Source organism: Rhinolophus sinicus, chromosome 17, assembly GCF_057876585.1.
Source record: "Rhinolophus sinicus isolate RSI-liver-muscle chromosome 17, RSI-T2T, whole genome shotgun sequence".
Classification (NCBI taxonomy): domain Eukaryota; kingdom Metazoa; phylum Chordata; class Mammalia; order Chiroptera; family Rhinolophidae; genus Rhinolophus; species Rhinolophus sinicus.
Genome location: NC_142517.1, coordinates 175125638 through 175140230, shown reverse-complemented (window position 1 = coordinate 175140230; position 14593 = coordinate 175125638). Strand labels below are relative to the sequence as shown.

General features: G+C 34.4%; 1 protein-coding gene across 2 annotated transcripts in view; it reads right to left on the bottom strand.

The window, feature by feature from the left end:
• Positions 1 to 5463: 5463 nt before the first annotated feature.
• NAB1 (NGFI-A binding protein 1) overlaps positions 5464 to 14593 on the bottom strand; it is a 42468-nt gene continuing 33338 nt past the window's right edge. The window contains exons 5-8 of one of the 2 annotated variants that reach the window (XM_019740737.3): positions 14138 to 14227; positions 12314 to 12473; positions 9542 to 9658; positions 5464 to 7997 (exon numbers count right to left, since the gene is read on the bottom strand). In XM_019740737.3, coding sequence (XP_019596296.2) covers positions 7909 to 7997; positions 9542 to 9658; positions 12314 to 12473; positions 14138 to 14227 — 456 coding nt within the window. In that variant the 3' untranslated portion in view covers positions 5464 to 7908. Of the gene's footprint in view, positions 7998 to 9541; positions 9659 to 12313; positions 12477 to 14137; positions 14228 to 14593 lie in introns of both variants that reach the window. The other variant, XM_019740735.3, reaches the window with a different exon arrangement.

Sequence of the window (14593 nt, the reverse complement as noted above, 5' to 3'; positions counted from 1 at the left end):
TGAACACTTTCCTTTCTAAGTTCTCTTTTGGAAAGTAGTGCTAGTATTCCCCTTTTCAGGGCTCACAAGCATGGCTAGTTTTCATCTAATTGGTCAATATGTTCTTTTCTCTTGAGGCAGACATTTACTCTATTATCAAGTCCTGCTACTTCATCGACAATAATCGGTGTCTTCCTCTACTAGACAGTAAGTATCCCTCAGGGACCGGGATATCATATGATCTTTGTATCTCCAGTTCCAGACACTGTGCCTGGATATTTTTAAGCAGGTGGCTTAAGAAATGCTTGTTTAATGAATTATTAAATGATTGGCTAGGCTTCATTCTTGTTCTGCTAGGTCCTTATTCTCACTGCTCAAGGTCAGTGTGACCATCTGAAGGCTGGACACTGCAACAGCGTCCTGCTCACTCTTTCCACATGGCAGGGCCAGAAACGAGCTCTTTGAGAGCTCCTTGGAACACCTTGTATTAAGGATCCAATTTGTATTACTTTGTCCTTGTGTTCTGAACATTTTTGGACTTTTTCACCCCATCCTCAAGAGCTTCTAATTGCTTTCCAAATTAAATGAGAACTTTGTATGTGTTTCAAAAGATTTTGCTTAGTGGGCATTCTCTTTTGTAGATGTTTCTTTTCAGCTCTAATTAAATTTTTATTTGAATTTTCTGCTCTAGTGCACTCAATTTCCCAGTGGTACCTGAACGTAACTTTTCTGTTGCATCACCTGAGCCGTTCATATGTGGTAGGCCCAAAGCAGTGCAAAATTCTTTCACTTCTCTGCTTAAATACCTGCCTTTACAATGGCTTGCTATTTAATTCCTTTCGGAAGCTTCTCCTGGAATCTAGACACTTCTAACAACCAACCAGCTGATCAATACTTACATGTAGACTAGTTGTTTCTATACATTGAGTATAGTCAAGCTTTATCGGCATGTTAAAGTGTTTACTGTGTTAAGAGGGCAAAATGTTTACACAGCACAGGCTTCTCGGTTCAAAGAAAATTTGACAGGATAGGGTTCCCGTGGACTTTGGCTTCAAACAAGTGGACTGACCCAAGTTACTACTCACAAGACGCATGATAACTTACTACCTAATTTCGAGATCTCCATTTTTCTCATCTGCAAAATGAGGGTGACAATAATTACATCCTGGAGGCTTGAATGTACAGCTAGGAAATGGTACATTTGATATACAACACTACTACAATTAACGCTAGATTAAGAGTATCCATAAGCCTCAGTTTGAGATCATTTGCTTTATAAAGAACTAGTTCTTGTCTTTTAATAAGGGAATCGAAAAATAAAGTGACTTGTTTCTCCTGTCAACTGTCATATACATGCTTCAAGTCTTGGAAAATGACATCCTTTTCTCACTTTTTATTTTTTTAGATTTCATTGGGGAAGGGGAACAGGACTTTATTGGGGAACAGTGTGTACCTCCAGGACTTTTATTCCCAAGTCAAGTTGTTGTCCTTTCAGTTTTAGTTGTGGAGGGCGCAGCTCAGCTCCAGGTCCAGTTGCTGTTGCTAGTTGCAGGGGGCGCAGCCCACCATCCCTTGCTGGAGTCGAACCGGCAACCTTGTGGTTGAGAGCCCACTGGCCCATGTGGGAATCGAACCAGCAGCCTTCAGAGTTAGGAACATGGAGCTCCAACCACCTGAGCCACCGGGCCGGCCCCTTTTTCTCACTTTTAAATATTACATTTTTCTTCTCTTTGAATAAATTAGGTAACTTCGCATTTATTTTACCTTGAAATGCTAATTTTTTCAGGTAAAAATTGCCTTTTAATACCCAAAGAATTGGAGTTAGGTACCCAGCTGTATCTGTTTTATCTATTTCTTAGTCTTCTCGTCAATAACAATCAGAAAGAGGTGGTCTAATTTGTGAGTTAGCTGATGCACGCAAAAGGAATTCACTCAATATGTGCATGTTCTTTCTGATGATGGAGTAACTGGCTGAATTTAGAAAGGAAAAGGATGACCTAGTCCGTTTTAATTGTTGATAGACAACATCCCTATGTCGTCAGGGACCTGAGGATGGAAAGTGTGCAGTTCACCCTTGAACCACACGGGGTGTTAGGGGTGCCAAACCCCAACGCAGTCGAAAATTCGCATGTAACTTTTAACTCCTCAAAAACGTAACTGCTAATAGCTTACCGTTGACCAGAAGCCTGATAACATAAAGACGATTAACGCGTATTTCGTGTTACATGTATTTTATACCGTATTCTTACAATATAGAAAAAATGTTAAGAAAATCGTAAAATACATTTACAGTATTTATCAAAAATAATCCACGTACAAGTGGACCCATGTAGTTCAAATCCATGTTGTTCAAGGGTCAACTGTACTTGTTTTGGAAACAATTAAAATGATGAGCTCTGGAAGGCCTACAGTATGAGAATATGGTACCAAAGAAGTCACTTTGTCTTCTGGGAAGTATAATAAACAGGGTATGGGGCTAGCCCACAGATGTTTGGTTTAACAGTTCACAGTTGGGGATGGTAGGTAGTCTCATAAAATTATGAAATGCCCCTGCTGAGCCAGTTACCGGTAAGATTCCACCTACGTATGCACTACTAAAATATCTTCTTACATACTTGAGCCTAAGTGACCTGTCAGCAGAGGGTGTCTGTGACAGTTATAAGAGAATGGCCTTACTTGCTTAGGATTGTGTGTGGGTGTTGAACATGGCACTTCAACATAAATTTATGAGGTGCGAACTTTTAATGCAAAGATGACTCATAAGGTTTCAGAATGTGTAAATATGAAGCACAAACTTATACTGTCACTGGTGCTCACCCAGAGCAAAACTAGCCTGGGTTGATTACCAAATTGTTTACACTACCAGGAAATTCACAAAATTTGTCACTCTTAATAAGTCGATGAGAAAAATTCTTGGGTTGATTTTAATACTTGTGTGGCATTACCAACTTGAAGCAGTGTTACATGTACCTAATCTACATTTTGCGACATTGTTTGATGGCAGCATTTAATTAACTATTTCTCTGAGACTGTGAAGCAGTCAATCCTTTTGAGAAGTAACACTGAAAAACTTAGCAATTGTATAATAAAGTAAAAAAAAAATTAAATAGAGGCACTTTCTCACTGAAGTGTCTTGAATCAGGCAATAAAACAAAAAAGGATCATAACTAAACATTTCATACAGATGTTGAAATAAAACAAAGATTAATATTTTGTGATTTCCAATGTTGCTCGTTTGAGAGTTTTATTGAATTACTACAAAAATGTCATAAAAATTTCCTTCAATTGAAGAGAACTAGCCAAAGACTAGACCTTTAATATTACCGAAGTGACACCTCAGGAGGAGATTATTTAGCTGTCAGAAGAATAACCTTGGAAATTGTGACCAAATAGACACAACCAGGAGACCCCAAATTTAATAGAATATTGTTTTAATACTTTAAAATTTTGTGGTCTTTAAAAAACAGGAAGAATATGAAAGAATAAAGAAATAAAGGAGTTCAATGAACCAATTTTGTAAATGGAACCAATTATTATTCCTAGGTCCCTTAAAAGTGGTTAAAATTTGCTAAACTCATAGACAGAAAAATATTTGTAAGTTGAACTTAAATGTCCGACTAGCTTTTTCTGAACAAATAAAAACACCTTGAGGTGATTTGTTAAAAATTTTCATAGGTCAGTAGAAACAGAAGCCAGAGAGAAGATTTTAAAGCTTTAACTGTTGCATACTCAAAAAGTCAAAACAAAACAAAAATAAAACAAACCCTAGCCCTACCATTTAACTTCTGATCATTTCTATGCAAAATAAGATCCTACAGGGTCCTCTAGTTAACAGTAAGGTCCTTGAGATTAAACATATTTACAATGAAAATAAATTTCTGGACATTGGATCATTCTTTTAACTTTGTGAAGGCCCACTTGAGAATTTCACTTATGAGGACACCCACAGATAATAATGAATAAATAAACTTGGATTCCCTGAAACACCCACCACCCATGCACACAGCTGGACCATAAGGTGGTTTTCAGTTCAATAGCAGCTACCATATTTGGTCATATGCTTCAAACTGTTACAAACACAGAACGTTTGCTCAATTCAAACTTCAGCTATTTACTAACTGAATTAATTTCCTATAAGAGATAGACCTAGTTTCATTAGGTTAATACTTCGGTTCATTTTCCTCCGAAGACTCAGTGCGGTATTAAATGAAGTCATAAGCAAAATGGGTATTGTGGCAATAATACTTAAAACACTTGAGTAGCCAACTGAGCAGACCATATATTAGGAAATTCCATGCATGCTTATTTAGGGTTTAAGTCTTAAATATCATCATCTATAAATGTAAAGTTACACTAGATGCTAGTGTACTCATAATTACCAAATCCTAAAGCTTTTACCCAAGTGGTTTTACTTATTAAGGACAGGAAAAACGTATTTTTTTCCCCTATCTTATGAGTTTCAGTGGGATTGGCAAAGAAATTATTATCCTGGTAAGCAGATCTAACCGGCATTCAGTTTCAAAATTTTTAAAAGTGGCTTCAAAGTGTAATGGACTACCATTACGGCTTAATAGCACGTGACTGCTTTTTGCTAACTATTACAGTCTGGATAATCTCTTCTGAGTCTCACTCATTAAATGTGCTTTCTTTCACCTGTAAAGTGACTACCACCATAATTCCTACCAAACATAAAATACACTTAAATGTCAGCTCCTTATTCATCCCAAGTCTGTAAAACACAAAAATTTGTATTTTATCTGTGTGGTGTTAGCTTCAATTCAACTAGGTATTGGGTTACCAGAGGGCAAGGATCATGTCTTGTAATTCTTCTGTGGCCTCCACTCTCACCAGCAGCTGGCACAGTGCTGGCTCACTGAAGTTCTTCATCAATCTACCAAGCCATCAACTCAAGCTTCGCTGCAAAACGGTTCCTAGTTTTCTACCACAGGTTAGCTCAATGTCATATAATTAGCCTCTAATACTGAAACCAAATCCCATTAACACCTGAAATATCAGTATATTATATATACTAAAGTTCCTTTTATTTATTAACTACTTGGTTAGATATGGTGGATACTTGTTTAAATGTCTTTGTAAACTTCTCATAAGTGGGAAAAATACAGAGGGTGCCAAAAAAATGTATACACATTTTAAGAAAGGAAAAAAACTGTATTAACTTTGTAGTACTCAATATATACCAGTAACAAAAGATGAATACAAGTCATGGGTATACATTTTTTGGCACCCCCGGTATAAACCAAACTCTCTCTCTCTCTCTGACAGACCAGGGTCAACTGAGTACCTGTTTGCCAATAACTTTCTATAGATGAAGGTAGCTGACAATAATACTTAGTCTTGACTTAAGACATAAGCCCTTGGCTCCTAACTCCCAAGCCCAGAGCAAATAATCAGAGAGGGGAGGCAGAGTAGCTACTATTACCTACTGTGGAAAGTGCTATGCAGAAAGTTCTATAAACATGAATGTGTGAGGCACAGAAAATCTTTATTGCCACAGGAAGCAAGTGCACTCGCCCCACCTTACCAACAGCTTTGAGTCACAGAAACACAGACTTCACATAATAAAGTACAACACAGACTGAGGGAGAAATGGTCCTTGGACTATATTGGCTGTAATACTGAGGTAACCAATTGACCTTGTTCAGTGAAAATACCTCTAACACAATGAAAAAAATCAACTACTTATCAACATCCAATTCATATATACAATTCAAATAAAAATATATATTATTTGTTTCAATGTATAGCAAGTTTAATACATTAGTGTTTACAAAATAAAAACTGTATTCTACTGAAATTTTTCTTGTGCTTTCCCCTTATCACTAAGTTTGAAAGACCAGTAAAGGATGATACTTAAGGAAACTTATTTTTGGATTTAAAGATGCAGTTTGTGGGGCCATGAAAGATGGATAAATATTAGTTGGAAGATTACCACATCTTTAAAAATTGTTGCTTATTAAAATCTACAAACTTGAACTGTAAGACACAATTTCTAAAAAACCCACAAAATTTCTCAAAATAGATTAGAATACAGGAAACGTTTCATGAAACTACTGAGATACTAACCAGTTCTATGGCTAATATTAAAAACTGAACAATCTATTTAAATCATACTCATACTATTTCTACACACAATGAACAGTACAACCACAATAATCAACCTCACGCTAGCAACAGAATTGCAAGGTCCATTAAAAGCTTCTTCAATGGGCAAAACACTATGGTACAATTAAAACATTTAGGAAGGGAAAAAAGCCTTTTAATAGTATAAAAGTTGTTTACTGGTGTTTCTACTGTAAAGCTAGTCTATAAATCAAAATGAAAAAGCAATTATATACGTGACAGTGATCAGAGACTACAGTACAGACATTTCATCTAACATTTGGCTGATGAATTTTAGTATAACGGATCATGACTTAATATTTTTTACACAGTTATGACCTAGAGCAGAACTGAAAACAAAATAAAACACATATCCAAGTCAATACATCTTCTCGGCAATATCTGGGTTTAGGTGAATCTGGAGGAAGTAGGTAAAGCTGTCAAATACCTTCTCTCTTAAACCAACAGAAAAAATATAAATTGGTAGAAGTAGTATTTGTTTTACTATAGATTCCAATGTGAAATTTTCATAAGTACACAAGTACGTTATTAACATTTAAACACACCCCCATAAATATATGCACACAGCCCATTAATTAAATAGGGGGAATTAAAACATACTTTCAAGTGAAAATGAATTTAAGAAAAAACTGCATTCACAAATCTAAAAGGTATACAAAAATGAAATTATAAAATAAATAATGAATATAGGTGTCAACTAAACCTCCATAAAAACCTGCCTGCAAATGTGGATACAGTGATTGTCCACACTTGTGAAGGTTTGGATGAGTCGACATTCCCCAGGGAGAGCCATTTAGTTTCTCTGACTCCAGTACATAGAGAAGAATTTTTGGACATAAAATAGTATTTACTCTATTATATATTACAGTCTTTGTTAACAGTCACCATCCTTATCACATTTAGGGTTAACTTACTGTGTCTTAATCTATGTAATACATTCTGAAATAGCAATGTTTAAGTCAAGGCTTTTACCTATCAGTCCACTTGTTTCAAGTTCTCTATCAAAGTAATAGCTTCCTATTTTTGTTATATCCTAAATAGCTATCATATCATGCAATCTGGGTCAACTAGGTAAGAAAGATTTTTTACTGTTTCTCATCTTTTTAACTTTACTCCAGTATTTATTAATTGTGTACATGGGCCTGATTAAGCCAGTGAAAATGATATTTTACTACCAGAAACAACACATTTCTTATTAAACAAAATCAGTTTCATCAAATACTAAATCCACAATATTTTCCTTGGCTTAAATTGAGTGTATTTGCTTTCCATTTTTCCAAAGTCATTGCAACCTTGCCATAACTACATCACTTAAACTTTCTTTTTTTTATAACTGCAAAAAATCTAAACTGTGACATATAATATTTACGCTAAATACACTTAAAGTAGACAATGAAATTTCAAGTAAAATAAATTGTATCCACATATGTTGGACCAAACAGGTCTCAACATCTAGATTTTACTTCTATAAATTACACAAATACATTGTATATTCTTAAATAATGAATGCTCACAATATTAATTTGTAAGCCTTTCCACATAAAATGACTTACACAGGAATGTGAATGGATCAATATTTCTGTTACAACGTTCTCTCAATTTTTTTCTTTTGTGTCTGTTGTTTTGTCTAGGAAGGTTTCCAGAGACTACTGTATTATTAGTCGTTATGCTTTGGCTATGAAATCTCTTTGAGCTGAATGAGGCAACACTGGTTATTAAGGCTTATTTCTATGATGGAGCATTATCCTTAAAACTGATGCCATTTCCAGAAAACAGTGAGAATCACAGCTATCTTGAATCTTCGGGCTCTGTTTTGATGACTTTCTTTTCTAAAGTAAAAGCTGAGTGAGGGTAGTCTTTTAAAATTCCAAGGCTCTCTGTGTAAAAATGGAAACACAAGTGTAGAGACACTAAATCAATGGATCACAAAAAGTCAAACTCAAACAAAACTTATAAAACAAACCCCCAAACTCCACAGTAAATAGTATCAACTATTCATGATTCTGCAATTTCATAGAAAAACTTTGTGTTTATAGAGTTGTGGTTAAGGATTCTGAATTTAAATCCCACCTCTGCTGATTACTAGCTGTATACATGTCTGGGCAAGTTACACATCTCTGTTTAACTATAAAATGGGGATAGTATCTACATAAGGTGGCGTGAGAATTAAATCCTGAAATGCACATAAAATACTTAGCATATAGAACATACCGATTTTTATTTAATGCTTGGGCCAAGTGATAGATAAAATATATAAAATCAAACTGGTCACACATATACAACAAAGTTATAGTTAAAGTATTTGCTATTGAATGAAGAAAATGAGACAGAAAAGCATGTTCCATATTTAAACATGGAACCACTTTTAAAAATTTCTCTAGTCATGAAACATTAAAATGAGAGAGACACAGGAATAAAAGAACGAAAACCCTACTTTCATAAGGAATCACTCCTTGGAGTTAAGTGTGTATAGTTATTTCAATCTCATACAAACACTATAGAATGACAATAAACTGTACTATTTATGTGAAGTACTGATACACACACACTTTGAAAATGATTCTAGAAAGGTAACGAATACTAATAGCTTATCTGAAATTAGGCAGTTCAATTCATGAACTCACACTCCCTATACAGAGGTGGATTTTGAATTCAGTAAAAAAGAATAATAAAAATATTAGCTAATATTTATTGAATTCCTATCAGCCAGGCAATTCATATACACTATTTTGTCTAATCCTCATAACTACTCTGTGAGGTTGAAATTATTTCTATTTTACAGATAAAGCAACTGACTTCAAGTGACTCCTAATGTTACTCTAACTTAAGAATGAATGATACCAGATTCTTTCAAATGGAGTTGGTCTTTAACACTTTAGCTATAACTTACTTTACTTGGGTAAAAATACGTAACCATTTAACAATAATAAGGAATAGCTTACCCTTTTATGGAGTATCCTTTTATTTCTGAAATATCAATGTCATCTCCAAATATATCTACATGAAAAGTTTAGATTCTGGTACACTAAGTTTTCTCAGCATGAGAGAAAACACATAATCCATCAATTTCATATTATGAAAGGCCAGAAAAAGGCAATGACTTAACTCAAACCAGCCATTTATTATTTGGTTTAAAATTTTGTATAAAAGTCACCATTCATGTAATAGTGAATCAAAATAATCTCAACTTTCCTGAGTTCTTCCCTGTCAACTCTCTGGAATACGATGTTCTCAAAAATACCGGCTATTGAGGTGGCAATTTATTATTTCTGAGGAGAGAAAAACTGACTAGTAACATTATTAGTAATGACCTTCTTTTTTTTGGGGGGGCCTGTGTGGTGGTCAGTAAGAGGTACAAGAATAGAATTTAAAGATGCTTTATTCAAGTGCTTCTCTCTCTAACCATATCTCATGTTCTCACCTGATGAGTGGGACTTTGATTCACTAGAGTAAAGTCTACTCAGCTCCCCATCCACCACAAAATGATGGGGTTGTCTGTTCTGTAAATTAGGTATTCGGAGATTCAAAGGTCTTTCTCCTAATGAAAAGAAAAAAAAAAGGCAGTGTGAAAAATATTAAAAACACACCATGGCTTTTCTTAAAGATAAGTTTCCACAAATAGCCTCAACACTCAATAGGAAAGGTGTAAAGAAAGTCAACAGGCACTGAAGAATTTAAGTAATAGCTGGAGAAATATTTTATGTAATAATTCAGGAGGAAAATGGGAATTTGTGCTAGCCCCAAGGTTTATATTTCTGCCAGGACATTTTTAAGCACTCCAACTTTGGCATATAACATATCCCTTTTGTGAGGCATTTTCTTACTAGTGCAACCATTTTGCCCAGGCATGTCATTAACCACATAATAACAAATAACAGAGACACAGGGAGGGCTGCAAGCAAATTGTCTATTATTAAAAACAATAACAACAACAAAACCTAAGGCAAATCCATGAAAAAAACAGAATTAGCACAGATACAGTAAAAATTCTTCATACAGCAAAGCATATTCTCTGTCATAAACCTAAATCCATCATACTTACCAAATTGCCACCCCACACTGAATTACCCTGGTGTCACAAATTAGTCATCAAATCTTTTATATTTAATGCCTTTGCTTCCTAACTCTTAAGTCTTAACTGTCAAGGAAGACTGAAGAAGTTAAACGAGACCGCAACTAGAAACTTTCTTAACATTTAAAAAAGGAAGAATGTTCTCTATAGAAAACAATACTATACACTCTGATCTGCTGACGTGTATAGTATTTTATTCTATAGTTGGAGAAGGCTTAATATGGTATTCTTACTTAGAAAGAAATCTTACTTTTTTGACAAGAGAAACCACTCTCCAGAAAAGTATAACAATAATATATAAAAAAGAAGGTCCTACAAAATTGTTTTCCTTCACTGATCGCTATTTGAAAGTAGAAGATATATTTCTATAATTAGATCCTGTCCCTCTCCCTCCATGAGCTGTCAGCTCCAAGTGAGCAGGGACTTCACCTTAGTCACTGCTCCATATTCAGTGCCTAGAAGCCTGCCTGGCACGTAGTAGACACTAAACAAATATTTGTTGAATGAGTGAATGACAATGACTTGAGATTTTCTTCATGTGTGAATAATAAAAAAATGAAATAATTTTTAAAATGGTAAAAATACTCATGAATCACAGCTTTTTAAACCTAAGAGTTTAAGAGAACAACTTCCAAAGAGCACAATACACCACACAAAATATTTTCATAGTGATGTAGGCCAATGTGAAGCCTGAAAGCAGACAAAATTTCGAGTCTCTCCATTCTGATACTGTCTCTTCAAATCTCTGTACTGTCATAATACTTTACAAGCAGTTACCATATTCTCTTAGGATCCAAATATTATAAATTGCACAGAAAATCTGTTTTTGAAGTCTAAAATATATGAAGTTTTGATCTTTTAAAAAGTGATAAGCATCTCCCATGGAATCCATTTCTTTGAGAAAAATGATCTGTACAGTCAGCCTTCCTTATCCGTGGATTCAGCCAATAACAGTTCAAAAATATTAGGAAAAATGTTACATTGTTGCTGATGTTACCATGTAGTTAGGCCGATGATGGGTGCATCTGTACTGAACATGTACAGACCTTATTTTCTTGCCATTATTCCCTAAACAATAGAACATAACAACTATTTATACACTATGTAACAGTATTTACAATATATTAGGTATTTTAAGTAATCTAGAGATGATTTAAAGTATGAGGTGTGATAAAAAATGCAGTGAAGGTTTAAATTAAAAAAAAATTTATTACAGTAAAAGACACATTGCAATGAATCCCCCTCAAAATACTTCCTCTCACTTCAAACACACTTATTTTATCTTGCCACTTTCTGAAGCAGTTCTGGAAGTCCTCTTTCGTGAGGGTCTTCAGTTGTGCTGTTGCGGCTGCCTCAATGTCCTGAATTGATTCAAAACATTTACCTTTCATGGTCATTTTGACTTTGGGGAAGAGCCAGAAATTGCATGGTGCCAGATCTGGTGAATAAGGTGGATGAGGACACACTGTAATGTTTTTATTTGACAGAAATTGCCATATACCAGAAGTGATGTGTGACATGGAGCATTGTCATGATGGAGGATGAAGTAAAGACACTCACGAAAGAGGACTTCCAGAACAGCTTCAGAAAGTGACAAGAAAAGTGGGATAAGTGGAGTATTTTGAGGGGAATTAATGGCAATATGTCTTTTACTGTAATAATTTTTTAAAATTTAAACATTCACTGTATTTTTCATTCACACCTTGTATACAGGAGGATGTGTGCAGGTTATATGCAAATGCTATGCCATTTTACACAAGGGACTCAAGCATCCAGATTTTGGTATCCACAGTGGGAGGAGGGTTCTGGGAACCAATCCCCTGCAGATACCAAGGAACAAATGTACTGTTTACAACTCCCATTCCCACCCTCCCTTTACAAAATACATGTCAACTATATGTGCCAGCTGTTGTGTAAGGATATTAAGTTTAAAAAAAATAAACTTTCATTAAATTTGCAGGACACATTCTTTCCTTTATTGAAGAAGGGACAATTTGAAAATTAAGTTTGATAGAGAACCTATAAAATAATCTCTAAAAAATACCAAATTTTTGTTGCTCTTTGAAGTGCACACTTTGAAGTGCTAGCTCTAAAGATTGTAGGTCTTTCTGAGAGATGTACCTTGTCCATCAGAGTTATCAGAAGTCAAGCCATTAGGGCTGTGCTCTTCTGAGCTTTGCCTGTAAAGTCCTGCAGACAGTCTCCTTTCGGCATGCTGCAGCCTTTCATAGCCGGCCTGGGTGCAAAGGAACTCCATCTGCTTTGCCATCACCTTTTCAGGCTGCTAGTAAGTAAAGCAAAAATTAAACCAGTAACTAAAACATTCTAGATTTTTTAATGGTGTAAAGATGCCAATTTCAGACTGCAGTAAATGTACTTAGTATTCATTAAAATTAGTTCACACTTCATGTGGTATACACGTTCCATAAATATGCGTAGATGTCTATATCATCTTGTTAAAACATAAAATGTTGGATTTTGTGCAAAAGAAAAAAATCTATCTGCTCAAGCCTATGCAGAGAATTCCATTTCATCTCAAAAGCAAAATAATCTTAGCTTTGTTTTCCAAAGTACTGAGTCCTTTGAAACATTTTTTAAAAAAGGAACCTCAGAGCAACAGTAACATCTGCTATAAACTGCATCTAACACATAGGGTGAAATCTTGGCATTTTTATTTTAGGATTTGGCAGTATACAGTCTCTGATATGATAACAGTATGTTTGGGGGAGAAAAGGTGTAAAATGGCTGTCTAGAAGAAAAAGACAAACACACCTCCCACTAAAATTAAACAATCAAATTATGCAGAAAAACACCAGTGCCAACGGGGATCTTTACCTTCATCATGGAATGAAACAGCACTATTTCCTAACCAATCATGAAAAGACATGTTTTAAAATACACAATTATTTGGTTACAATATAAATTTATCTCTGCGTGTGTTTTATAAATTCCTTTTCTATGTACTGCTCTAAATTGCTTATGTATGATATTCAAAGCAGTATATTGGTGACATTTTAACAAAGAGTAATAGTCAAAATGTAGATAAAAATCACTACCATGCTATAAAAAACAGTAATGCAAGAAAGCTGCCATATGAAATTAGTTACAAATAATCCTAATTCACAATAGGAAAAATCGATAGGTGAAATATATTAATTATGTTCATGGAATAGGATAAAAGCTTATACTTACACGATTTTTCTGAATGCAATAAACGAGATCAAAAGAAACCATAACTTCAATTCATGGAAACTTGTTACTAATTAATTGATAAAATTTTAGTAAGACATCTGAGGGAGAAATGTATTTTTCATCTGCTTAACATGAAAAAATAAAACTTGGCACTACTAAATTTGACCAAAAGCAGTCACTAGGGAGAAGATCAATAGGAATAAAACTTATAGTGCTTTCTTAAAAGGTGATTGTTTGCAGAAATGACTTTTTAAAATGTTAATTTCAGTATACCCAATTAAATAACTTAATAGCAAAAATACCTGAAGTTACATATTAATTTAGCAATTTTTCATTATACATGAATTGAAATGCTTCAACAGAAGCTACAATACTATTAATATTTTATTGAAAACTAGTACTATTTTGTCTTAGAGCTGTGTTACACACAGCCATAGTCAACATGGCTGTTTTCCTGGCATCAAATTGCTTCTTTTGAGTTTTCTTTATGAGAATCTGTCTTATTTCCTATAAAACTATAAAGAATAAGTAAGTTTCATTGTATTGGATTCTGCACAAAAAGATTCTGCTCATTAACCAAATCAAACCAAGTTGTTATTATTTTGTTGATACAGCTGTGGATCAGATGACATTTAAAAACAATCAGAAATAAATTCAGTCCTTGAATGCTTAAAACTGAAGCTAGTTGAAGCAGCCATTTATTTTTCAACCTACAAATATTATTATGAAATAATAACTGGTGGTTTACATTACCTGAGAACTGAGAGCAGCAATTTCTTCACTCTTAGCTTTAGCCTGCTGGAAGAGTGTTTGCACGGAGTCCTGGAAATCTGGAAACCCATCCTGTGGATCAAAGAATAAGTCCTTTTTACTTAGAATTTGTAAATAAACATATGATCAAAAACTCAGATATTAAAGCAGAAAAACACACCTTAATCCAACTACCAGAGTAATCGTGATTAAGATTTTAATGTACAATATTTTACGTTAGTCATTTATGGAACAATTACCTTATTCTACAGTTGTAACCTTGGTTAAAAACATGAATGAGAAAGATTTATATATCCACATTGTTTTACACTGGACTGCAGACTTCATGATCACTGACAATAATGGCTCTGTAACTTTTCATCTAGTGGTTGACCATTTATTTAATCACTATCCTCACATCGGCATAGACATTGTTTTCCTTGTTTTTGGTTTGAAAAA